The sequence below is a fragment of the Camelus bactrianus genome, chromosome 21 (assembly GCF_048773025.1).
Source record: "Camelus bactrianus isolate YW-2024 breed Bactrian camel chromosome 21, ASM4877302v1, whole genome shotgun sequence".
Lineage (NCBI taxonomy): Eukaryota > Metazoa > Chordata > Mammalia > Artiodactyla > Camelidae > Camelus > Camelus bactrianus.
This window is the reverse complement of record NC_133559.1, coordinates 23,250,388-23,275,634: the sequence shown is the minus strand read 5'-3', so window position 1 is coordinate 23,275,634 and position 25,247 is coordinate 23,250,388. Positions and strand designations below refer to the sequence as shown.

The 25,247-nt window shown below is 46.9% G+C and overlaps 1 protein-coding gene across 1 annotated transcript in view; it reads right to left on the bottom strand.

The window, feature by feature from the left end:
• Positions 1-9,361: 9,361 nt before the first annotated feature.
• Positions 9,362-25,247, bottom strand: part of PAPPA2 (pappalysin 2) — a 248,965-nt gene continuing 233,079 nt past the window's right edge. Inside the window, exons 22-23 of the mRNA XM_010954894.3 lie at positions 14,657-14,755; positions 9,362-12,591 (exon numbers count right to left, since the gene is read on the bottom strand). Coding sequence (XP_010953196.1) covers positions 12,517-12,591; positions 14,657-14,755 — 174 coding nt within the window. The 3' untranslated portion in view covers positions 9,362-12,516. The remainder of the gene's footprint in view (positions 12,592-14,656; positions 14,756-25,247) is intronic.

The following is a 25,247-nucleotide window of genomic DNA, read 5'->3' as shown; positions in this document are numbered from 1 at the left end:
TGTTTTTGCCTGTTGTTTTGTTTTGTTTTGCTGTTGGTGGCGGGGAGTTTCCTGCATGCGGCAAAACCAACAAATGAGACAAAGTGGTCTTTACACGTCCACGTCTTACAGCTTCGCCCTGGTCCTCGGCACAATGTCCATCTTGGCCATGAAATGACTATGGAGCTGGGCCTCTGCACTTTCAAGGGTCCACGTGACATGAGTTTCTTGGCACCCGTGGAAATGGAATTCCTCCCATGCCTGATCTTACTGACATTTTGATCTCTGCCGGCCTGAGTCATCACTACCCTACAGGCTGGTCGGATTCTCAAGCAGACCGTGCCAGCTCCTCAGATGTCTATACAGTGAGAGAACAGAAGCATTCTCCCACACCCAGGGATCTGTGGTGTCTACACCATAGTAACCCCTGACCAAGAAGTTCAGCCCAATGTACTTCCAATTTCCGGACCTTCCAAACCATCCCCCTCTTGGGTGTTAGACATGGGAAGATGTTTTCATCCTCAGCCTGCAGCCTCTGAGTAGGAAGCAGCCTGGCAACTAGGAAGGAACCTAAAGAGGCCCACAGTCGAGGTGTTGATGATGGAGCTGACTGGTGTGGGGCGAGGGGAGGGCAGCATAAAGAAAGGGCATTTGGTTGCCAGGGTAATGCTGGCTGACACTCAAAGGAGAGGGTGTGGCCCGGGACTTAACGAAGTGCCGCTGGGTTTCAGCAGCAGCTGGAATGTCTGAGCGTAGCTCGGTTCCTCCCCACAGAGCCTGGGGCCAGGCCACCAGCAAGGACTGCCCTACCTCTCAGGGCCACTCAGGAGGAAGGCAGGCTTGGAAAACACAAGCTGGCCTGCCAGGTGTGAGTTTTCCTACCCCCAGCCACAGAATGGGGGCCTCCCAGAAGAAATTTGGAAAACTCCACAAAGAGCCAAAAGAGACTTGATCTATAAATTATTTGTTTTTCCCCCAAAACTCCAAGCCTGACATTCTTCAGGGTACAAGCAATCACTTTGAAAGTTCTTCCTTGCAAAAGTTCACTTCTGTCTTTCCATCTGCTGCCTGCCCTTCTCCAAGGTGGTATTCTCACGGTGGGGCCGGACCTGGGATCTCGAAAGCCTCACAGTTTGATCAAACAAGACGAAACTGTGGGGTGTTAGCGACGGGAACGTGGATGGCACTGGGTTGAAGAGGCCGGTCTGGAAAATGCTGGCGCCAGGAGAAACAAGACAACAGCAGGGAAGGGGTGGGGCTGGCGTGACTCGAAGAGCTGAATTTATAGAGTACACCAAGTCTGAGATCAAGGCAGGGTCTTGTGTCCAAAGCCCAGTGTTAGACGTGGCTTCCATTACCAGGAGACTCATAGAAAACCTGGTAAGAGTGAGGTAAATTGCTGGCCAAGTGATCTACGGTGAAGGAGGCCTGGAGCTCCCCCTAGTGCCTGGAAAAGATATTGCCAGAATCTGACCTCGTCTTCACCTCCAGGTCTTGCCAGATTCAACCCTTCTCCAGATTCAACTCTTTTCTGTCCTGTTTCCTCTTCCCTGAAGCCTTAACTGGCTTAGAAGAAACTCTCGTCTAAGCTCTAGCATGAATGGAAACTGGAAACAAGTGGTGAGATTTTAAGTACATCTGAAATGCTAATAGGATTGTATTGGCTACTTCATTGAAAAAGAAAGAAGGAAATACATTCATTAATATATATTTATTATTAATGAGTATTCACTGAGCTGCAGCTATGCTATGGGAAAGAAACTCACATGGAACTCCTGACATGCCAGGTGCTTTCAAGGGTTACTGAGGTTTCCAGATTGAGTGCTCATAACAAATCTGCAAATATAAACTTGCCCCCCACTTTATAGATGAGCCCTAAAAGACTCAGTCATCTGCCCAACATTTCCTTGAGCTGTGAGTCCACACTAGGTCTTCAGTGTGAAGCCTAGACCCTCTGCATGAACACGATGAATACATAAATTCCTTCAGTTTCCAAAGTTTGCTTTGAGACAGTCAAGTCTGGATGCCCTGGTGCCTCCAGGAACTTCACTCACACCTAGAGGAAGCCTTATTACACTCCCCAAGCTCCGACCTTTGCCTGGGCCTGCTTTACTTGGTAAATAAATGGCCTACATCTACGATTATTGTGGGTGGATACGGATTGCTGCCTCCCAAGGATGCTGCCCAGCCAGGGCCCCAGGGCATGCTCTGGCATCAGCACTACCCTCTAAAATTGTGAATAAATAACATTGTTTTGCTGACATAGTTTAAAAATATTTTTTCCTCCCCTTAATCCTTGGACTCAGGGTCACATTCTATTTCATCTGGAGCCTCAAACTGGCACAGGGCATGGCTTTAAATGAAATTATGTTTAAAACATAGCCAGAGGTTTATAGAACACTCTATTTTATGTGAGTGTGTGTATACGGGTGTGTGTGCACACACATCAGTGTGTGAGTGTGTGTGTGTGCATGTACGCATGTGTGTGTGTGAGAGAGAGAGACAGAATACCAACCAGCACATTAGCAAACTCACATCGTAGGCCAGAAGGTGCATGGAAACTCAAAAGCCAGGCAGTCACCATCCCTACCACTCCATTTCTTCTTGGTCCCTTCTGTCTCAGGGACACTTCTGCTTTCCTCAGGTAATAATACTTAAAACCACCATTTAAAAAGTGCTAGCTCCGTGGCAGATTTGCTTCATGTTTATTGTAGTAAATCTGCATCAAAATTCTTTAAGTTAGGAATTGCCATTCCATTTTACAGGTGGGGAAATGGAATCCTAAGTCATTAAATAACTTGCTCAAGGTCACTTAACTTCATCTCAGGTCAGGTTGTCTCTTAGATCGTCTGTCTTGCCTCATCAACAGTTGCTACTTCTTCCTAATCCACGTGGACTACACGTCTAAAACCAAATGTGCACGTCTTAGCTGGGTTAAAGCACACACCTCAACGTAAAACTGATGGACGAAACCTGAATTCGACGGTCGACTTCGAAATGAGTCTTCTTGATACTGCGCACTCCCAAGCCACAGTCTCCTGTGTTGGGCCTGTGTTGTCATCATTGTCTGGACCAATGTTGAAGGACCGGTGAAAGCATAAAGCTCGAGTGGCCACAGGCGCACCCGCCCATCTCCAACCCCAAACACAACAACCTCTTTTCTCTCAGTTCTCACATCCATAACAATCAGGATTGGGATTCAGTTCGGCACATTTCAAGGTTTTACTCATTGCGCAAGACAGTGCCAGGGACCTGAAACCGAGGAAGATCAGTAAGCCAGGGCTGCTGTGTGGGGCTGTGAAGTTGTGTCTTGCCCAAGGCTGCCTGGTCCAAGGGGTGAATATGGCCAGAAACCCAGCCTGGGCTACGCTTTTCAAGCCATGGTCTCTGACACTGGTTTGCTTTTGCTCAGACGAAGGGGTGCTTTATTCTGCTTCTCAAAAAAGGTGTGAAATCACCCTGATCACCTGGCTTCCAAGAGTTTACAGTTTGAATAGGAGAGAAAGACAAGAACACATCTAACAAAACATCAGTCAACCAGATAGATTATCTAAGGGGAGGACGATATGGGTCATGAACACAGTGAATCTCGGCAGATGGGGGATGAAGGTCAGCTCCATAGGACTGGAAAATCTGAGAAGGGACTGGGAAATGAGCAGGTTTGGGGCACGGGAAGACAAGGGAGGGAAAAGCATCCAGGTTAGGGATTAGCTTGAGCAAATCTGAGGCTTCTGGGGCAGGGACAGGGACACATCCTCTTTGAGGGGAAGGAAGCAGACGTAGTGGGAGGTCGGTGTAACAGGTTGGCTGTGCTAGGACTGGTTTGACCCTTCAGGACAGGCAGACACTGTGAACTGGGTTTTCTGCACCACTGGTGCCTGGATGTGAACTGTGCTTTACGAGGAGTGATGTGGAAGCCGCATGCCGGTGGACTGCACGGAAGAGGCGGCAGAAGGGACCTGGCTTGGTGATGTCACTGTGGTCTGTTGAGGAGGTGATGGCAGCCCGAGCCAGGGTGAGAGGAGGGCGGTGGAAAGGAGGAGGATGGATGTGAGAGTGACGAAGGGGATGCCGCTGGATTAGGTGCAGATGCAGAGAAACCTATGTTGGAAACAATTTCCTTCCCAGTAAAAGTCATGACCGGGCCTGAGGAGACCACCGCAACCCCTCCCCACGCCCCATCCCTCTCCGCCCTTACTTGCCTGCCTTGTTCTGCTCTGGCCACGCTGGCCTCAGTGCTCTTCTGCGGGCCCACCAAGTCCCCTCCCACCTCACTGGGGCTGCTCCCCACGCCGGTTTGCTCTTCCCCCAGGGGGCGCTCCTGGCGCTGGCTCTCCCTTCCTGCTGGTCTCTGAGCAGCATTCAGGGACCTTCCCTGTACACACTGGCACCCCCTGCCCGGCCACGCCTCGCCCCGCTCACTGCAGCTGAGTGTTCTTGGCAGCGCCCATCACCTGCGGACAGGCAGGTGTACCTATCTGGGTACGTTGTCTGTGTCCACCTACTTCTCCCCACGCTCCATGAGGACACAGACTTTGCTCTGTTCACTGCTGTACCCCGAGCAGCGCCTGGCGCAGAACAGGTGCTCAATTAGTATTCAGTGGCCAAAACAAAGGTAGCACCAGCTGGATGGTTATTTGTTTGTTTTGTTCTGCTTCACTAAAGTCAGACCAGACCAGATATAAAATGTGCTGTCTGGGAGACAGTGAGTTCCTTAATGCTAGACTGGTTTGCAATGAGAAGGGACAACCCATGGAAGGGAACATCATGTGGATAATTCAGTCTCTCGGAGACCCTTTCAAGCCTGAGAACCCACAAGGCTAAGGACCATGCTTTACGCGTGCGGTCTCCCCCGAGAGGGAGTGTTCCCTTGGAGCATAGTAGGAACTTCACAGATGCTAAAGGCAGACCTCAAGGGCCCAAATCCTGGCTCTGCCGCTGATTAGCTGTGCACGTTGGGCCTCTTTGTGCCTCTCTGAATACTTCTCATGTCTCATTTTTGATAAGTGTTTTACTGGTTCTGTTTGATTTCTCAGAATTAAGGTCCCAGTGGTAACTCTGTTAACTCATCTGATAAAAAAAACTGCAGAGGATAAGAAGGGACAGACTGGGATTTTAAAATTTGTAGATACTGACAGGCATATGCAGAATAGATAAACAAGATTATACTGTATAGCACAGGGAAATATATACAAGATCTTGTGGTAGCTCACAGTGAAAAAAAATGTGACAGTGAATATATGTATGTTCGTGTGTAACTGAAAATTGTGCTCTACACTGGAATTTGACACAACATTGTAAAATGACTATAACACAATAAAAAATGTTAAAAAAATAAAATAAAATAAAATAAAATATTTCAGAATCAAAAAAAAAAACAAACCAAAAAATCCCTGCAGAGGTTTCATGTAAACTACATGTCAGTAAGAGACCTTTTTCTTTCCTTTTTTTATTTCTGGTTTGAAGTTTCTGGATGTATAAATTTATAGATGACTTATTAAAGTTTAGTCTCCTTACACTAAAATAATATAACCCAAATATCCAAGTGACAGGGGCTGTACCCTTTCTTCCGCCATGACATGTGTCATGCTTTTTTTTTTAAATGGTGCCTAAAGCATATTTCAAAAGCACATGTGAATGATTTGTCTCTGTAATGGTCCAGAAATGCGCTGTCCACTATGGTGTTTAGTGTTTTCTTTTTGAATGTTTTTTAAAAAAAAATGTTAAGGCTTAAAGCCATGTTTTAGTCCCATAATGAACTTAATCTACAGGAAAGACATTTTTCACACGGGTAAATAGGTTTCAAATGTCTGAAGACATTTAAATTATTGGAATTTTTAAAAATTAATAATGTGGTCCTTCCATCCTGTGGGTCTCACCTCAAGTGCTCAACAGAAGCGTGTGACTAGTGGCTACTACACGGGACAGTGTAGACACAGGACATTTCCATCCTCATAGAAGGCTGCATTTAACAGTACTCTTCTACAAACTGGAATTCAGTAATTCCATTATCCTTTGAATAAAATAGCCAGCATTCCACATAGCTAGCACAGCTTTCCAGATACATTCCAAATATCTGGAGCTTATCAACATTTTGGCCAACTCCAAAAATTTCTCCTTAGCCCACTTTATTTTTCTCAGTACCAAACTTTACCACCATTATCCTACAAGTCCATTTTGCTTCACTCTGAATCAACAGACTAGAACATCTCCCAAGAGGCAGACCCCACGCGGGAGTCTCCTATCTGCTCTGTCCTGAGAATGTAATAACAATGGCACGCGTCTCATAGACCCTCTAAGGGTCTTTGCAAGCTATTTAAAGGCAGTTCCCCCCTCCTGCCCATGGTCAGACTATCCTCATCGCTTCCACCGATCACTTCTGAACTTCCTCCTGCCTGGCACTGCTCAGGTGGGCAGAGCCCCGCAAAGGTAGATATTTAGGAAACTGAGGCTCAGAGCCGTTAAGTAACTAGGTAATAGACCTAGTTAGCGGTGAAGTCAGAATTCACATTTAAATTTGTCAGGCTTCAAGGCTGTGTTCCTTGCAGAGCACCATGATGCTGACCACAGATTGCAAGTCACTAATACATCCTACACGTTGACCTTCAAAATCTAGACTCAGTCATCCCTGCCTGCTCCCTGCAGCAGGTCACCGAGCAAAGTAGAGGAGGCAAGAGCAGAGTTAGTAAGCGTATTTCCCGGGACACTTTTAAGAAGCCCTAGGACTCTCCTCCAGGTCATTCTGAAGGTTATTGATTCACTGCCCACAAAATCATTCCTTGGAAGTCATTTGTGCCCTAACACAACTTGGCTTCACTATTCAGAAAGCACTCTGAAATGCACATATTGAATTGTGGTATGGGAACATTGTTGAACTTTGATGGCCTTTTGTGAGACTCAAATACGTGACTTCTCTGTCTACAAACATTTTTTCAAAGACAGCTGCCTTCAGATAGCAGTCACGAGGGAGAGAAAAGGCAAATTGATGAAACGTGATTGGTAGTCATTAAAAAGTCAACACTTTCCTTATTTATTTATCTTTTGCATTTGAATAAGTGACTTTTATGTGGACAAAGACAAAGCAAAGGGAGTTTGTCTATATTAAATTATCCTGGGAAGGAAATTTGATTTGAAGAACATTAGCAAATTGTAGTTGCTCTGGACTATCTTTCAGGGCTTAGCAATGTTTTTATTACACTGATTTGGAATGTTAACCAGATAAGACTTGCGGATTCTCTTAAGAATGGACTCTGCCGTTGTCACACCAGCTCTTACCAGCACTTGGCAGTGTAACCTGCAGATCCAGTGGCAAGATCAAGGGAAAAAACAAATAAACAAACAAAAAGGGATCATCAGCAAATCACGCACACTTGAAAATAGCGATTATTCTCTAATGAGTCTTTGTTCCGGACCCAAATACCCAAGGCACAGGGTTTTATGGACACGGACATATGAGATATAAGATTCTCATCAGCACCCCTTTTCTTCCTCAGCCAACCACTGGGCAAACTGAAATGTTAGGGTTCCAGAATCAGTGGGTCCCTGGGGTGACATAAAAAGAGCTAACCCAAAGCCAGCTCCAGAGATGCTCTGGAGTTATTTATAAGTGAAAACCCTTCTTCTTGCCCAGCTCCCCATCCTGAGCCCCTCATCATCTGGTTGGTCTGAATCTAAGAGTAGTGAGTCCCCCAGCTGGTGGGTGACTCACCGTGTCATTTAAGTTTGTCAGTCAGGGGAAGCCAGAGCTCCAAATTCTCCTCTAGGACTCTCCCCGAGGAAGCTGTTAGGGGCAAGGCAGCCTTGCCAGCTGTCTCCGTCCAGCCGGCCGAACTGGCATGTGCAGGGGCATCTGCTTATACTCAGGGCCTGGCATGAGCAGAGGGCCCTGGAAGGATGCTCTAGGTTTACTCTCAGTTTTCCTACCACCAGCTACTAAGACAGCCACCAGGAGACCAGCGAGCACCTTGAAGCGTAAACAAGGGAAAAGACATGTGACTTCCCCGTTTCAGCTGGGTCTGGGTTCGCTCTGGGTCTAGTGGGCTGAACTTCGCGTGGTGGAAAGCACATCACACCGGGGGACAGAAAGGTTGGAGTCCCACCCCAGCCTGCACTTACTTACAGTAACAGAGTTTTCAACGGCCTCTCTAATGCACAGTTGCTTCATCTGTAACATGAAAAGAAAAAAGGGAAAAGGTTGTTCTGTGTAACCCATGGGGAGCAGTAAATCATAGGCAGGTATTTTGCAAACCATAAAGGAACTGTCAGGTCATATTATTTTCACTCTCAAATGTTTAATGTGGTCACACATCTCTCTCTCTCAAGTTTCAAGCTCCCACCTCTAGCCATCTGTTCTGTAGGCTTCCCCACGTGGCTCACAGATGTACTGAGATAACCACCCCGCCCTTCAGGCGGCCAGGTGGTGCCTGGCGTGGCCAGAGACCTTGGCGAGCGACCCTCAGTGGCGGACGCCTCCTTCAGTGTGTGAAACACTGCTTTATATGAAATTTCCAGCTCATTATCTACTTGGCCTTTGAACTGATTTTATCAAAAAGCAGATATATGTTACTTCTTCAAATGCCTACTCCTCCGGGCTTCCCTTTTCTGTCAGTGGAGGGGTACAAAGATAACACAGATGCCTCGTTGTCGACACTTCTCTCCACTTACACCCTTTCCCTTTTCCCATCCTACGGACCATCACTGTTCTTTGCTTTCTTACAACTCGGTGTCTCACAGAACCAGGCTTGAATCTAGCTCCAGGCATATGACATAAAGAACTTTCTTTACACACTGACACTTGGTGTCCACGTCTGTGAAATGAGGCTCTGGATGTGGCAGATCTATTCATGAGGATGAAATAAGACTGTGTTTGCCAAACACACGGCGCCTGCTAGCTGAGTTCTATCTTCTGGCTAAGTTGAATGTCCTGGAGATGTTTGATAGCACCCCATACTTTCCTATTCCTACCCCCATAGTGTCCACCCTGTCCTTCTCTTTACCTGGACTCTCCTCTCTCCCGTTCCCATTTCTGCCCATCAAGCTATGTTGCATCCTTCACTGACCATCTTTCAAGCACCACTTCCCTTTGGCAGCCAGGAGTGACGCCCACTTCCTCTGAACTGTAAATGATTCTTGCATTTTATTTCCACAACGCATGAGGCACTTGGCATGACTGCTGTGTCGTCTGCTTCTGTGTGTCAGCTCTTCTCGTGAACATTCTTGTTTATCTTCCTTATGCATACCCTTTACTTAATAAATAGTTTTTAAGTGACTGAAAGGAATCATAAATCAATTAGTCAAACACAGTGTCTGGGCCTGGCAGGAGCAAATGAAAAGCAATTTGGAAGTGATGGAGTGATTTCAACAAAGAATAAGACACCAAAGATGCTTCCCATTTTGTGTGCTGATTTTTTAATGAACATCTCATAATCTTACAAAATAACCGGCTGTAGCTGTTTGACGTTACAATACAGTAGATCAGCTCCTTTCCCTATGTTCCCAACCAAGCCATCCCCTCGGGGTGCTGACACGCGCACTCGTAGCGATCTCACAGAGCAGAGGAAGCGCCGAACCCAACGCCTTGCAATGGAGGGAAGGAAAGGAGAGAATCGAGAAGGAGTCTTTTCCCTTCATGGACAAGTTTGCCAGCTGACCGTTCTCCTTGTTCTGTCCTCTCACCCCTCTGGCTGGAGGCTGTCGCGCTAACCATCAGAGTCTACGCCACCTGGATACCCTAGCGCTAGTTATAAGGAAAAAGAGGGAGCGGAGGAGTGATTTTGGAACAAAGAATCAGACAGAAGAGCCTCTGGGAGAGGCCCTCTGTGACCCCACGGATGGCGGGGACAGCAGAATGCAGGCCACCGCGGGGAGCGAGTATGAGCTGATACCCACCGGCGATCTGTGACCACGGTGTCTCAGACCTTCGACTTTATCAGTGACCTGAGGCGCTCGTGACACTGGGCTCCAGGGATCAAGGCTGGAAGGACCTTCTGTCTCTGAAAGGCCAGAGCTGACCCGGGCTGGGCAGCCTTCAGCCTGAGGAGCTTCCCATGCACCATCAGGACTGTCCTGTCACCTTCCCAGGGCAGTGATGGAATGCAGATGTCACCAATAGAGGAGAAAATATTTTGAAACGAAGCATGGAAGAGAAATGTTGTCACTGCTACTCTGGCGGAGAGACCGAGCCCAGACTCACGCTGGCAAGAGCCACAGGCCCCCCGTTCCCGTCAGGGGCGTGTGGCCTTCCCGACATGGCAGGCCTCCCCTGCGCACAGCCTGGCACGCTTCAGGAAACTTGGATAATGATTTTACAACAGTTTTAAAATGGAGACTCTTAGCTTTTCTACTGCCCTTTCCATCCTGAAGCCTGTCAAAATCCCAGAAATAAATGTTCTCTTCTTAGAGAAACTAAATGTGAACCAAAATAATGGACAGTATTCTGATGTGGCTAGAAATACAGAGAAAGAGCAGTTTGGGATTTTGGGATGGGCAGACTCTGCACTTTCCTTTCCCCAGAGACTCTGCACCCTCACTTCATATCCCCACAGATAGTTACATGTTTATTGCCTTTCCCTTTTTATTCCATTCCAGAATATTGATCTTTCCTACATATAAGTCTGGCTCAAAATAGTGAGGGGTAGTATTTCTTCTTTCTTTGTGCTCAGCCATCGCTTCAGTGTTGATGGGGAAAGTAGAAAACTGTGGTTTAAGAGCCAAAGAGCAGGTGATCCAGAGAGGCCAAGGCTGCACTTAAATGTTTGCCTGTCCTTCCGTTCCATTGGAGAAGAGGCTTGGAGGGAGGCAAGCCTCCAGGCCCTTCCTGAGATGATAAACTGGGGTGTTGAACAAGAAACTAGCTCCACACTCTTTTTCTCCAAGGCCTAATCCATAAATCATTACCAAAAAGTGACTGCAACAGACCACATGCAGAGTCAGCCCTGGACGTAAATAGAGGCAGGTTAACGTGGTCATTTCACATACAAACCATCTACTGAACAAGAAAGGATGACAAAATGGACCCTAAATAGTTGAAGTTCTTCTCTCTCCCCACAGAGTGTCACCCTCGCTCCATGTGTTTTCATAGCCTGCACAAAGGGAACTCTCTGGAACACAGATTTAACACAACACACTTGAATAGAATTTACCTCTGATTCTGCATGGTTCCAAGCATCCCCTTTGGTCCTCTTTGGAGACTTGGAACAAGGCTGAGTCTCCTTGACTCATGTCATCCTCCAGTCCTGGGCTCTGGTTTACCCCGACTTCTGCCCTGTCAGTGGCCTCCCTTGGCTTCTCTATCCCTGCCTGTTCTTTCATCTCATCCCACCTTTCCCCGAGGCCATTTCCATGACATTTTTTTCCCCAGAAAATCAACAATTGCTCATGTGGCTGTGAATGATGGTCAGGCTTGGGGGCTTAGAAGGGATGAGACCACAGGCCAACAATGAAGAATGTGTGAGTTCCTGTCACCCTGGTGATTGGACGATGAGCCCTCATACAAACTTGTTGACGGAGGGGCTGGCTAGGAGTCACGCCTGGAACAGGCACATAGGGAAATGGAGAAAATCCAGGGTCTCACCAATTCCAACTAAGAGTTCCCAGAAGTGAATATATTCTTTCTGGATGGATATTCAAGAATCACAGGCTAGTTTTCCTGGACTTAGCACCAACAGATACCCCCACCCACCTTCCCATGCCTCTTAGTATTATCATCCCAAGCCCCCGTTTCCTCAGCCTGGGCCCAGCTCCCAGCTCATAAAAAGATGATTAGCTGGCATGTTATCATCAAAACCTCCATCTAATCTCTCTCTTTTCTTCTCCAGTTCCCTATCAACCTGCCAATTTCTATGAATAGAAAGATGGTTGAAGAGCTTGTCTTTCGGTCCTCAAACCCTCGGCATTCATTTTGGATGTGAACTTCACAGCAGCATATGTGGAACGATGGCTAATTTTTAGCTTAGTAGACAGCAAAAAATATAATATATTTATATAATTATATAATTATGTTTAAATACTTATAAAGAATTAATAACTAACCTCATTATGACTAAGGGAGACTACACAAAGAAAGGGAGAGAGCCAGTTTAGGTTCGATGAGCCCTGAAAGATGGAGATCCATTCAACATGGGTATTAACAGAGTGTCCCTGGCGAGTTCTCTTCTAGTATTTTGGTGTTGGTTTACAAGGTGGGTGGGGCTGAATAGTTGGCAGGGTGCAGAGTGAGGGGCAGGGCAAGAGTTGAGGTTGGGATTGGATAGACTATGAATGGGGAGGGTCCTTGTATAGCATCATGTTTCTCTCCCCACTTTAAATCAACTGCCTCTTTGAAGAAACTTTTGCGGATGATTTTTCCTGACTTGGGCTACTGGACGCAATGGTTGGCACCTATAATCACCCTCTTGCCCTTCTCATAAGATCCTTCATGTTCTTCTTCCTTCCTTCGTTCCACGACCTTTCTCCTTCATTCACCTTTTTGTTTCCTTTTGCGGAAACTCTCTTTCTTACTGCTGCCAGGGCAGTGGAAGGAGGGTCTCGATCCCACAGTTACTGATTTTCTTCAGCCTTGGGGTCTCGGCAGGTGCATTCATCCAGATCACAGTCAGCAGCAAATGGAATGACCTAGGGGAAATCAAAGAGAAGTTGAAATAACCCATTTCTGCGCCAAGCTTCACACTTTTCTACCCGCTTTTGCTTTTCTCACTTAGTCCCAGGGGAAGTGTGGGACTGCGTGTTAATAGTGCAGAACTGAAATTAACACTCAGTGCTTTCACCGACACACCACGTCTCCTTAGGCAAGGTGAGCCGTCCTTGCTTCACTTTCTCTCTGTATGAAGTGGGAGGACAACAGCAACCACCCCAGAGGGTGTCAGTGTGGTCTACATAAGACGATGGGTATAAAACACACATTTCCACCTCTAACACCGGTTACTACTACACTTAATATTACCACTAGTGTTTAAAACTACCGCTGTTCATGATTTTGCTGCTGTTATCGTCTTCACAAAATCCTGTAAAGTAGGCAAGATAGGGTGAATGTTAGTATGTTCTTCGTACAGAGAAGGTCAGGAGAGGTAGACACTACTATCTGGAAAATCAAGGCTCCTGTACCCTAGCTCATCTTTGCCGTCTTCATAAGCTTGAGGTTCTGCCCTTGGACCCAGCATCTAACAGTGCATCTCTTTACCCATTGTTTGTGGCTGGACTGCTTTTCTGCTGTGTAATTATCCCTCCTCCAGGCCATAGATGGTCCAGCAAAAGTTGCTCCCTTCCTGCTTGCACTGCTACCAACAGATAAACATACTCTTTGTCCCATTCAGAGAGAACTGGGCACTCAGGAGACATGGTGTAAAAGTGGCAAAGATTCTACCCTTTGGGCATGGATCATCAAACAAAACACAACAGATCAGTATATTGTTTAATAGTCCAAGGACACTGACGAGATGGGCTTGGTGATTGGGCAGGTGGGCTGGAGAACGGGCAGTGGTGTTGGACGAAATTTCCCAGCATATTTTTACATACGAATTAAATGTGACTTAAGAGTAAACAGGGGAGAGAGGGTGCAATGCTTTTTCGATCCTGATTGTATGCTGGCCACAGGCATTGTAGTCCATTAAAGACAAACTCTAAATTTGTTGGGTGTAAGATGGAGAGAGAACTGATTGCTTTCTTTCAAAGCAGTTATGCTTTTCTGGGTAGAAATGGGATCCTTGACCAGTTACTTTCTTGAAGTGAGAACAGGAATTAGTTGGCATGATTTCTGATCTGCAATCCAAGCTCTTGATCTGTTTCTCATGGTTTGGGATTTACTGGTTTTTAGAGCAGAAGAGGGCCAAGTTGAACAGTGATACAATGAGCCCCTGAACTCTCTGCACTAAATAAGTTAATTCCTGTCAGTGAAGAGATGTGCCTGGCACAGAGCAAGCGATCGGTAACAATGAGCCACTAGGAGCCATAGCATTCAGGTCTGTGTACAGATCATCATGTAGGTGTGACTTTACGGTGGAAACACATACAAGGAAGGGAAGATAATCTCTTGCGTATTTCTGATTCCTGACATTGGCCAGCTAGCATCAAATATCTCTGGAGTACTTGGGTTTCCTTCCACATTATTCCCAAGTTTTCAGCCTGTTCAATTTTATAGGCTTAGCTTGAGCATAAATTTCTAATTTAATAGCGCCCAGAGCAAAAGGATAAAAGGCATCAAGAAAAAGACTACTGCTCAGGAGACGGTCCAGGGGAGCCCTCCAGTAGCTTGCGGTGGAAGCCCGACAGACACCTGCAATATGCTTATAATACACTTTGTAGGACTGTTCCTTTAATTATGAAGGTTAATGATCACTGGATGTCACTTCTTTGGGAATCCTGCCTCCCTTGGCGGGTAGAAGCCATTATTCCCTACCTACAGAAATGTTTCTGGGCGACGATAAGCAAGTGTGTCTTTGAATAGCAGAAGCGTGGCTTTTCTGAAGCAGTTACAGGACCGACAGTGAGAGAACTAGTGTTTCCTAACAACCAGTCTTAATCTGGTCACTGCAGAAGCCCCAAGGTTTGTTCATTGTAATTCCCTCTTCTCGACTGTTGAGGAAAAGCCAGTTATGATACACCACGGAGAACGAGCCAAAGCACCTGCCTTTACTCCTGGAGCTGCTGCCCCCTCCTCCCACGCCCGGGCGCCCTCACTTACCTTCTTGGAGGAGAGTGTGGAAGAGCAGCAGTCTCCCCCATCGTAGTGGCAGTAGGCTCGGTTGTTGATAGTATCGCACCAACCATCTGCTTGGAAAGGCTGGTGAGAGGCGGCAGGTCAGTGTCTCAGTACAGCTCCACATTGCTTCTTCCCCCTCCTCTCCCTCTCGCCTCACTCCCAACATCATCCATGGAACTCAAGAGACATTACCCAAGGGGCAGGGTCAAAATTGACCTACTAGTCTCGAAAAGTCAGAAAGTCTCAAGAGAAGACCATTGCACCTAGAGTTGTCAAATTTCACCTGGAGCACCTGCTCCTCGCTTATTCTAGGATCCAGAATGGTTCATTTAGTTCCTTGATCAACTTTATTACCTGCTGGAAATAATATAGTATAATATATAATATGATATAATATAATATAATATAATATAATAATTACACCTGCAGGCTGAGAAATACTTTCACACATATTAACTCTGTATCAGCAGGAAAAGCCTGTGCATCAGGCAAGTTTGGCTTTAAGAGTCCCACTTTATCAACGAAGAAACGGAGATACATAGGGATGACAAAAAATGCCCGAGGTCACAGCTATAGGGTCAAGCAGAGTTTGGGATTAAAAATCATGTATCTTGACTTTTTGCTGCTTCTCACAGGTTAAGGATCATAACTTCCACCTCATCTCTTGGAACTTGTACTTAGAGACCCCGATAGTCCTGGGTTGCTATAAAGACTCCAATGATGTCTGTCCAGGGGACAGCGGTCCTGGGGTTCAGGACACCAGTGCTGGAACACAAATCGTCCCCCACGTACAGCTACTTCATGCACAGCAGCTAGACGCAGGGTCAGAGCAGAGAAAGCTAAACGGTTTCCATCTACTCCTGTTACTGCTGCGAGTTAACAGGAACCAAAATGGGAAAGAGGCCCAGGCCAAACCAGAGTTAATGGAGTGTTTCACCCCAAAAGGGGAACGTATGATAAGAACAGCAACGAGCGGTTAAGAAAGAGCCCGGCAGCCCAACACGTGGTTTCCTTAGAACCACTCCCGGAGGGAAATGGTGCCCCACAGCATCCTGGAAGGCACAGCAGCCCACCTCCTCAGCCACTCATCTGCTCCCTGTCCTGAGTGGATGCCCAACTGCAAAGCCTCAGGAAACATCTTGTGGTCAAACTCTTTGGGCCACAAGACAGTCAGTAGACTCACGAGTCCTGAGGCCAGTTTACACGTTCAAATCACTTTCTCTCCCCACCTCCCAGCCCCCCACCCCTCCCACCCCTCCTTAAATGTCAGCTAGAAGGACTGTTTCCTATTTCACTGGGCTTTGATGAGATAGATCACCGCACTAAAAAAATGGCCATTAAAAAATAATTTTCAGCAATTGAGTTACATCAGAACGAGCTCGGCCAAGTTTATTACTTCAATGTTTTGATTCATTCTATGGGGTCCTGAGGTCATTTGAACATCAATCCAGATGTGTACCAGTTTGCCAGCCCCTGAGAAGCTGCTACTCGTGGGGTGGAACTCAACAGCTGTTGCACAGCTGCAGAGCAGTATCAGTGGAGAGCAGGAAGTGAAAATGAATTCTGTTTTCAACATGGGACGTACTGGGATAAAAGACAAAGACTTTGGGATGAGCATCTGTCTTTAACACTGGAGCCAGGTACTCTGACTCGGGAGATCTTGGAATAACCATGTAATTAGGACTTGAATTCACAGTTGCAGCCAAATAATGGGAATACTTGCATCCTTAACATCTATAGATGCTCTTGGGCTCTGCCACGAGGACCGGATACACTCACTGAGGTTCCCCCAGAGCTTTCTTTCTCCTTCTCAAGTGTTTGGAGTGTATTTTTCTCATCTAACACTGCATCTGTTGCTTTTCCTCCAACCTTGACTGACTCACTGGCAAAACTTAATCTGTTCCTTCTTTCTTTTTCATAGAATTGTCTATAAAAATCCAAAGATCACCTAAAATACTTTTCCTACATATAAAAGTATGGTCTTCAATATGGAAGATTAAGGGGAGATCAAAGAAGATCTCCTCTTTCCTAAGAACAACTTATACATTTCAGTGGGTTAATAAAAGGTCCTGGGGAATCTTCCTTTCCAAAGTCTTCCACAAGGATGGCTTCTCATCTCAAGAATATTAAGAAAGATACACTGAAAGAGTAGAAATGGTCAAGGTGACCTTCTCTACATCCCACTGGACTTCAGCTGCCATAACCTGGACATGATTTCTAGAAGCTGCTTCTTTTCTGCTCTTAAAGGGTCATCTGGAAAGAGAGGGAATTTATAAAAAGGGGCAGAAATACAGAGAAAACGTTGGAAAGACCCAAGTATTTAATTTACTATATACCTATTAGAATTAATTGCTCCTCCCCCAACCTGCCAAGAACAACTACTCCACCCTAAACAAACAGAGGTTCCCATGGCAACATGTGCCTGGGAAGCTTGACAGCTTGCGTCCAAAGTTACAATGGAAAAAATAGGAAGGGAAAAATGACTAATTGATCCAAAGGTTTTAAAGAATCTGAAGACTGGATGTGGACGGGGAGGATGTAAATCTCAATAATTGGAAGGTGTCAGACCTGGGACATCACTTCTCCCCACCAGAAACTTCCTCAAGGGAGGGTCCAAGACTTGGTTTCTCTGCCCAACGCGTCCACACACGAATTTCTCATTACCCATACATGAACCTCGTTCTCCCGCAACATCAGAAAACGAAGTGTTTCGTGTAAGTGGATTTTTCTCTTCCTTGAAGCTTATTTCTTTAAGAGTCACTTTTAATTTTTGTTTTAATCATTTTGACAGAAGGAAAAAAAAAAAAACCTTTATAAAATTCCTGTTTCCCTGCCTCTTAATAACTTACAGAACACAAAGTCATTAATGTGAATATTTTTCATTTGTATTTACAAGGAGGCTCTTTGCACTGCGCTATTGACTTCTACACCAAATGAGCCTCTCTCCACACACACACACACACACACACACCCCATCATGGACCCAATGTTGTGGAATTATACCTAGAGGGAATACCTAAATTTGAGAGAGAGGCTGAGCTGCTCTTCTGATGATGTATGTGCTTGGAAATACCTAATTCGGTTGTTACAGGAAGGTTCTCCTTGCCAGCTGGCTGTATTCCAGGCGGATGGGGTGGCCATGTAAATGGCTGTGTGTAAGTGATGAAATATGAAGAGGAGAGGCTGTCAGCTCCAACCTACCCGTACGACTTCGGAAACTTCTCAGAAGAGCTAATTTCTTCTTTATGCGATACTATCCGGTGCTGTTTTCTGTTTAAATTGCTCTGAGGAGTTAGGTGTGGGGATGGTAGCCCTCCCTGACTGTACCTCTACCCCTGTGAAGGAGAGCTTAGCGATGGATGATTCAGAGGGGAGGGGTGGGAGAAGAGGGTGCCAGAGCCCCCCGGTCAGGAAGAATTCCATAAACTTTGACCTGTTGGCTGATAATAAGCCTATTTTGTGAATTAGATTAAGAACATTTTTTTTATTCTACAGCTTGCAACAGAACCCGCAACCACACTGGTGCTTTAGAAAGGTCAGTTTTGGACGGCAGACCTTCTGCTCTGCTCATCTGAAGGTTGAGATCTCAGCCCAAACTGAGTCTTTCCCTACAGGTAAAGCCTGAGGCAGAATCCGGATTGATCGTTTTGAGAACTGTTTTAGAACAGGAGAAGATGCTACTCACATTTCTGCATAATGCATAACACTATTTCCCGTGAAGACTTTCTAGTTCTGTGAATGACAAATCAGACTCACACCCACTCCTCACACACCAGATCGATTAGGCTGCACCCTGCCCAAAGCAGCCTTGCTCCAGGGCATCTGGGATGCCGCATCCAGTGAAGTCCCCGCAGAGACGGATCTGGCTCTCCAGTGAATGGCGGCCTCCAGCCTGGCTCTTTCGTCCCATGCATCCACCTACCGTGCACGTATGTCTGGGCTTCATTGCCTCTTAGAATCTCAGGCGTGAATTTTGGGAGGTCTCTGAGGCCCCTCAGGGACTCTTTGTGACCAGAACGCTTCTTCTCCTTTTTTTGTTTTTTGTTTTTATTAAACCATAGATGCATAAAATTCTAAGCCTGGATAGAGCCTTGAAAACTACTCAGTACAAAACTCTCATTTTACAGGTGATGAAACGGCCCCTTAAAAAGGTGAGCTGTCTTGTTTGCAAGGTTAGTCAGTGGCAATCCCGGGAGCAGAGCCCAGATGTCTTGATTCTCGATCTGATGTTCTTTCTACTGTACCACACTACCACTGTCTGATGATCTCATTAATCTTCCAGTTAATTGGGAATGCAGGGAAACTTAAATTCCTGTGGTGCTTCTATACAAAGGGCCGAGGTTCAGAAACATTAATAATGAAGTGACCCCAGCGATCCAATACAGAAGCAAAGAAAGGGTCACACACGTCATCTCAATCCCCTTGGACCCCCACAACTTCACCTCTGTTTTTCTCACTTGCAGGTTAAAAGTTTACTCCAAATAAGTTACCTGGAACCATAGCGCCTTCTGATCTGGGGGCTTGGTCGGCCCATATTTCCCTAGAGGCTGATTTGGCCAGGAGGAAGGAGCACTGTGCTCCCCTCCCATCAGAGCAGACGTCTGCAGCCCAGAAACGTTTATTTCTGGGCCCCAGAATGCTAAAGCCAGGCATTTTTCTGCTCACTGGAGTCATCTGAGGAAAGGAGGAAATGGAGTCATTCCACTCCTCCTGTGTTCACCCCCTGGGGTGGGAGGGTGCCAATGATCTCACATTTGTGGGTTTGCAACAATCTTCTTGGAAAATGTAAAATTAAAATAGACAGATACCCTGAGATGGATTGTGCAGGAATAATTTCTTAGATACAGCTTCCTCCGGAAAAATCTCATCAGGTTTCCTAGACCCAGAGAGTTTTCCCTGCCTCTGTGTACACTGGTATATTTTATCCATATACGCGTTACAGGACTTAACGTTCAGAATGTACTCTCAAGGGCTCAGAATCAAATCATCTTTTAGTCTCAGCTACTAGTTCAGTGCCTGATACACAGTAGGTTCTCCACAAACAAATACCTATGACAGTGGCTGACTACATTTCCTTAACATACTTTATGACTAGAGCCTCCTTTTTATTATTCCTCTCCTGCAGAGCATCAGTAGACATTTATTTCTAAGTGGGAAGAGACAGCAGAATATGCCATTTGCAAGTTCTCATTCTGTAAACAATCTAAAAATGCTGAATACATTTATCAAAGTCATCATAGTTCTACAGGTGGGATAAGAGAATGGAAATTGCCAGGAGGCAAAAATAAGCTGAAAACCAGAGCAGAAGGAAGGTAGTGAAACCATAGCTGTCCTATGTCTGCAAAGCTCTCTGTAATCAAGTGTTTGGGTTTTAACAGCTGATCAGGAACAGGAGTCTAGGTCTTGGGCCTTTGCAAAGTGGGGAACTCTTCAGTGACTCTTAGTATTTTAAGATAACTACGTTTGCAAGGACTGATACGGAATAACATAGTCACAGAGCAATGCTGCACAGCTAGCTTGGCTCACTTGGAACCAGGAGATCGTGTCTACCAGCCCTGAAGTCTCCGTGATTCAATCCAGACCTTGACGAGGTCACAAGTCACTAAGATATTAAAGACCTGCTGGGTTACCAGCGAACAGTTGAAGCTGCAACAAGTACCTTCTTGAAAGTCAAGAGTCTTCTCTTCAAAACTGTGGTTCGATGGCACACCTGCACCCCAGCCTTCACAGCAACACTACTTGCAGTGGCCGGAAACAAGCCGGGTGCCCATGGACAGACGCCTGGATGGGGAGGATGGAGTGTGTATACACAGCGGCATGTTGCTCAGCTGCGAGAAGGAATGAGAGGATGCCATTTGCGGTAGTGTGGACGGACCTAGGGATTGTCATGTTGGGTGAGGTAGGTCAGACACAGAGAGGGAGAGAGAGAGACGCTGATGTTGCCTGTATGCGGAGTCTAAAGGGAAAAGAACGGAATGGAGATTTTGTTTACAGGCCAGAGGTGGGCTCACGGATGTAGAGGGCAAACTGGTTGTCAGGGAGAGGGGAGGGAGGGATGGATCGGGAGTTTGGAATTGATGGATACACACTGCTATATGTAAAATGAATGGATGGTGGGGACCTGCTGTGTAGTGTGGGGAACTATGTTTGGTTTCTTGTGGTAAGCTACAGTGGAAAAGAGTCTGGGAGAATGTGTACATATATATATATGTATACGTGTGGTTGAGTTGCTTTGCTGTGCACATGAAGCTGGTATTGTGAATCGACTACACTTCAATAAAAATAAGAATTTTAAAAAAGAATATAAAAAAGAATCTACTCTTCAAACAATAGATAAGCAAGACATAACTGAGAGAAAGGCAATGAGGATACACACTCTGCTGGATGGGCAGAGGGAGACAGCCCCACTTGGTGGCTCCCAGAGAGGGGTCAGTCCTCAGGTCTACTCCTGTGGTCTGCTGTGCCTCACTGGTCCATGTGAGGTCAGAGAGCTTCTCTGCAGGGCCACCAGACCCTCAAAAAAGGAAGAGCAAATATGTACCTTTACAGGGTTGGAAAGAAAAGCCTGATTTTCGCTCTCGGGTACCAAAACCAAGGCACAGTCTTAGAAGAGGAATAACCAAGGAGGGCAAAAACGAATCTCTTCTGAGAGACACAGGGTACACTGAGATGGAAAAAGAAAAGCAAACAAAGTAAGGCCAAACGACTTCTTTCACCTGTACTATTTTTATCTGCTGGGAGGTACCCAGAGCTTAATAGTTCCAGTCCAGAAAGATGCCCGAGGCCGTGCAGTGTGGTGCCTCAGAGCAGAGGGCGCGATGTTAGATGAACCTGTGCCCGGACCCCAGCTCTGCTCCTACCAACCGTGAGAGCCCGAGTGAGTTACTGCATCTCTTAAGCAGCAGAGCCTCATTCAGAAATGGGAATAACACCTGCCTCACAGGGCTGCTGTCAAGAAAAAAATGAGTGAATGGAGGTACAATATTTAGCGCAGTACCTGGCCCACAGCAAGGACTCAATGAGTCCTAGCTGTGTGCCGGTGGCAGTATACCACGGCTTTTGCCAGTGTGGCTTGGTGTCGGAGTTCCCTCCAGAGAGACTCTGGTCAAAAAAAAGTCAAGAGTCTGCCACCAACGCTTTAGAGTCAACGCCGTGGGAGCTCTCATCCCTGACAGCCTCCCGCTCCCTTCACTTTCCACCCAGAAGCAGCCATCTGAGTCACGACGGGGAGTCGGTGACAAGGGATATGGGTCGGGGACTTTAATAAAAACACAGCGGGACAGGCCTGACTGGCTTCTGGAAACTAGGGCTCTCCTCAAAACCACCGTGGTGCCTTGGGCGTCTTAGCCTCTGAAAAACCCCAACCCATCACAGACACCTCTTCCCTGACGTGCACCGCAGGAAAACAGGAAGGTGAGAAGACTCTCTGTGACTTACTTTGCGGCCAAAAATAACCTCCTACAGCTCCTTTCATTTAGCTGCAAAAAAAGACCCAGCGGTGCAGACTCTCCGCCTCACTTACAAACATCCTCCACCTGCCTCCCCACGTGGCCTCCGCACCCCCACTGCCCCGGCCCCACACGGCCCTGGGGCTTCTCCCCCAGCCCAGGGCGTGAGTGGGCAGTGAGGGCCCGAATGGTGGAGACACGGCAGCAGAGTGTTCAGGCGGAGCCTGCGCTTCTCCGTGCGGGAAAATCAGGGGCTCAAAGCTCGAGCTCTGCTTCTCATGAGAGAGACAGGAGAAAACATCCCTCCATGGGTGGGTCCTTGTCACACCCTCTCAGGGGGCTTAAAACCACAAAGCCCTCCTGCACATTTGTGACCTGTCCCTCTTGCCGACATCATAAGCCACTGCAACTGACGGGACTCATTCACCATAAGACCCTCTGTGCCTCGGGCCCTGCTCCCTGCCACCGCCTCTGCTCCTTTCTCAAAGCTCCATAATCACTGCCAAGGTCACTGCCTGCCCCAGTGCATCAAACTCCAAGTCCATGTTGTAAACGGTCCCCTCCCCCAACCTTCATCTCCGCCTCCCTCGCTCACTCCTGTCTCTCACGCTGTCTCTTCTCCCCGGAGCAGCTGATCCTGCGTAGTCAGCTGGTTCAGATTTACATCAGTGATTCCCAGTCCTTTGCTGTCAAACTCGGATTTCACGGCAGCGTCACCCCCACCTCCCTTCTCGAATCACACAGCAATGCTTTTCGAGACACCGTCGGCGGCCAGGGCAGCGGTCCTCCAGGTGGCCCGATAGCTGGCTCCCGGAGCAGCGCTGGTGCTTGTGATGCAGCAGAGTGTGTGCCGGGGCTCCCAGCCGGAGCTCATGAGGACACGCGGTCAGATCTCATTCGTGTCCCCACTGTGAGCCTGGAGGACCCATTAATTCTCACGGTTTTGTTTGTCTTGTTTTGATGGTGGGAGGGGCATTAGATGTGGCCTGCAAGTTCTCTTGACAGTCTTGCTCTATGGCATTTGGCTTTCTTCTTTAAAAGAGAAATAAATTAACATTTGTTTGCTCGGGGGAGTTTCCTGCCTTGGCTCCAGCTCATTGGAGCCAGCTCACTGGAACTCAAGGTCAGAGGTAGAAACATTGAGCACAAGAGGTTTGAACTCTGCAAGGTCCATGGGAGCAGGGACACTTCCAGTCTGTCTCCTTTCCCACTCCTGCTTCCTTCCATCAGCAATAGAGCCCCTGTACCAGCACAATGCCTACCACACCACGGTAGGTGCTTCACGGATACCTGGTGTGGAGAATCAACCTCATAAACTAGGAAGGCTGGGTATGTTTTGCTTTCTACGCCTCTTGCCTTTTTTCCCAAGATTAGGTACCTTCCTCTGTCTCCTCCCCTGTCCTCCCCAGATGCCTGTTTTCACTACCAATTACTTTCTCTAAAACATCACCTGAAAATAGCTGGGCGTGGCCTCCCACCTATAGGTTCACTAACTCTAGACTCTTAGGGAACCAAACTTAAAGATTCAGAAGAAAGAAACAGAGCAGAATTTCAGGCTGTGGCAGGCGCCTCGCCAAGCAGTTGGGACCTTCTGCCTGGCCTCCAGGCACCTCTGTAGGTGGTCCCTCACTCCACTCCTCCTTCCTCGGCCTCTGCCAGCGCTGCGCCAGCACCACACCCCGCAAGGTCAGAACGTTAAGCCGTTCAGACTCTGTTCAAGGGCTGGCAAAGCTCGGGAAGGCAAAGGAGGTGAACAGGTGGAAGTCAGAGGTGGAGGACCTGCAGCCAGGAGAAAGTGATGGGCAAGCACACGAATCCTGGAGGAAGGCCCAAGGCGGATGGCGGGGTCCTGCTCTGACTTCGAGCCTTCGCCTCCCCTGTCCCTGTCTCCTGGGTCCTCGGCCAGCCTGCAGTTCACGGGAGGCTGAGGTGGGCGGGGATGGTCCGCCGCAGCCCCGGACACCCGTGCGCGCCCCCAGGCGCCCCCGCCACACGCACTCTCATGCCAGGCAGCCCGGCGTTTCTTGGCTCCCTGAGCCTGCCCGTGGAAGATGACTGGGAATGCAGACTGTGGGAGGAAATGACAATATTCATTGTTTGGATTAAATATTTTTCTTGGCCCTCCTGTTGTTTGCTGAGAGGGTTTTTTTTTTTTTTTCTTTGCCATTCTCTCTCTCTCTTTCCTTCCCTCCTGCCTCCCTCCCTCTACCTCCCCCCATCCTTTCTCTCTCTCCTCTCTGCCTCAGCAGTCAAACAAAACCGAGAAAAATTTCAGGGAGAAAGCAGAGTCTTAGGGTGGGAAGAGCTGTTTAAGGAAATCAAAGTAGTTGACAAAAGCTTTTGCCATTCTGATACCACACCCAGTTCTTTACAAAGATGTTTCACTTTGGGGTAAATCTAAATCCACATTGTTTTGAGTTTTCATTAATCTTCATGAATATAACTCACAGCACTTGTTTTCTCTCTCATGCTCTCCTTTCATATATATGTGATATGTATATATATGTACACACATAAATATGGTGTGTATATGATATATACTGTTCATATATGTGCATATAATAATACATATTTATAATATAGATATATAACATTAAAATATGCGTTTATATTTTATGCACACCCACAGATACACACATACATATATAGTTTCTCTAGAAGACCCAGGCATAAGCAGTGACCCTAAAGGTAAAAATATTTTTACAAACTACAAACCATCATATAGAAGCAGATACCATCTTCATTTTATGTATAGCATTTTTTTTTTTGTGTATCAGGCACTGTGCTGCAAGATTTGTACTCATGATCTTATTGAACCCTTGCAACAACCCAGTGAGGTAGGCTTTATCATCACACCGATTTTACAGATGAGAAAACCAAGGATCAGGGCTGATAAGGTACCTGTCTCTAGAAAAGACGTAGCACCACCGTACGATGCCCAGGACAGTGCTATAACCATCCTGACATGACCACACTGCCTCCAGCATTATCATCATATAATAATGATTTGCCTCATTTCACTTCTTAGAGCTGCACATCCGGTCCAATTTCTACCGTAACTATGGGCACGAAGTAGCCACTTTGTGTCTGATGAAAAGTCAGTGTCACAGAAGTCCATGAGAAAT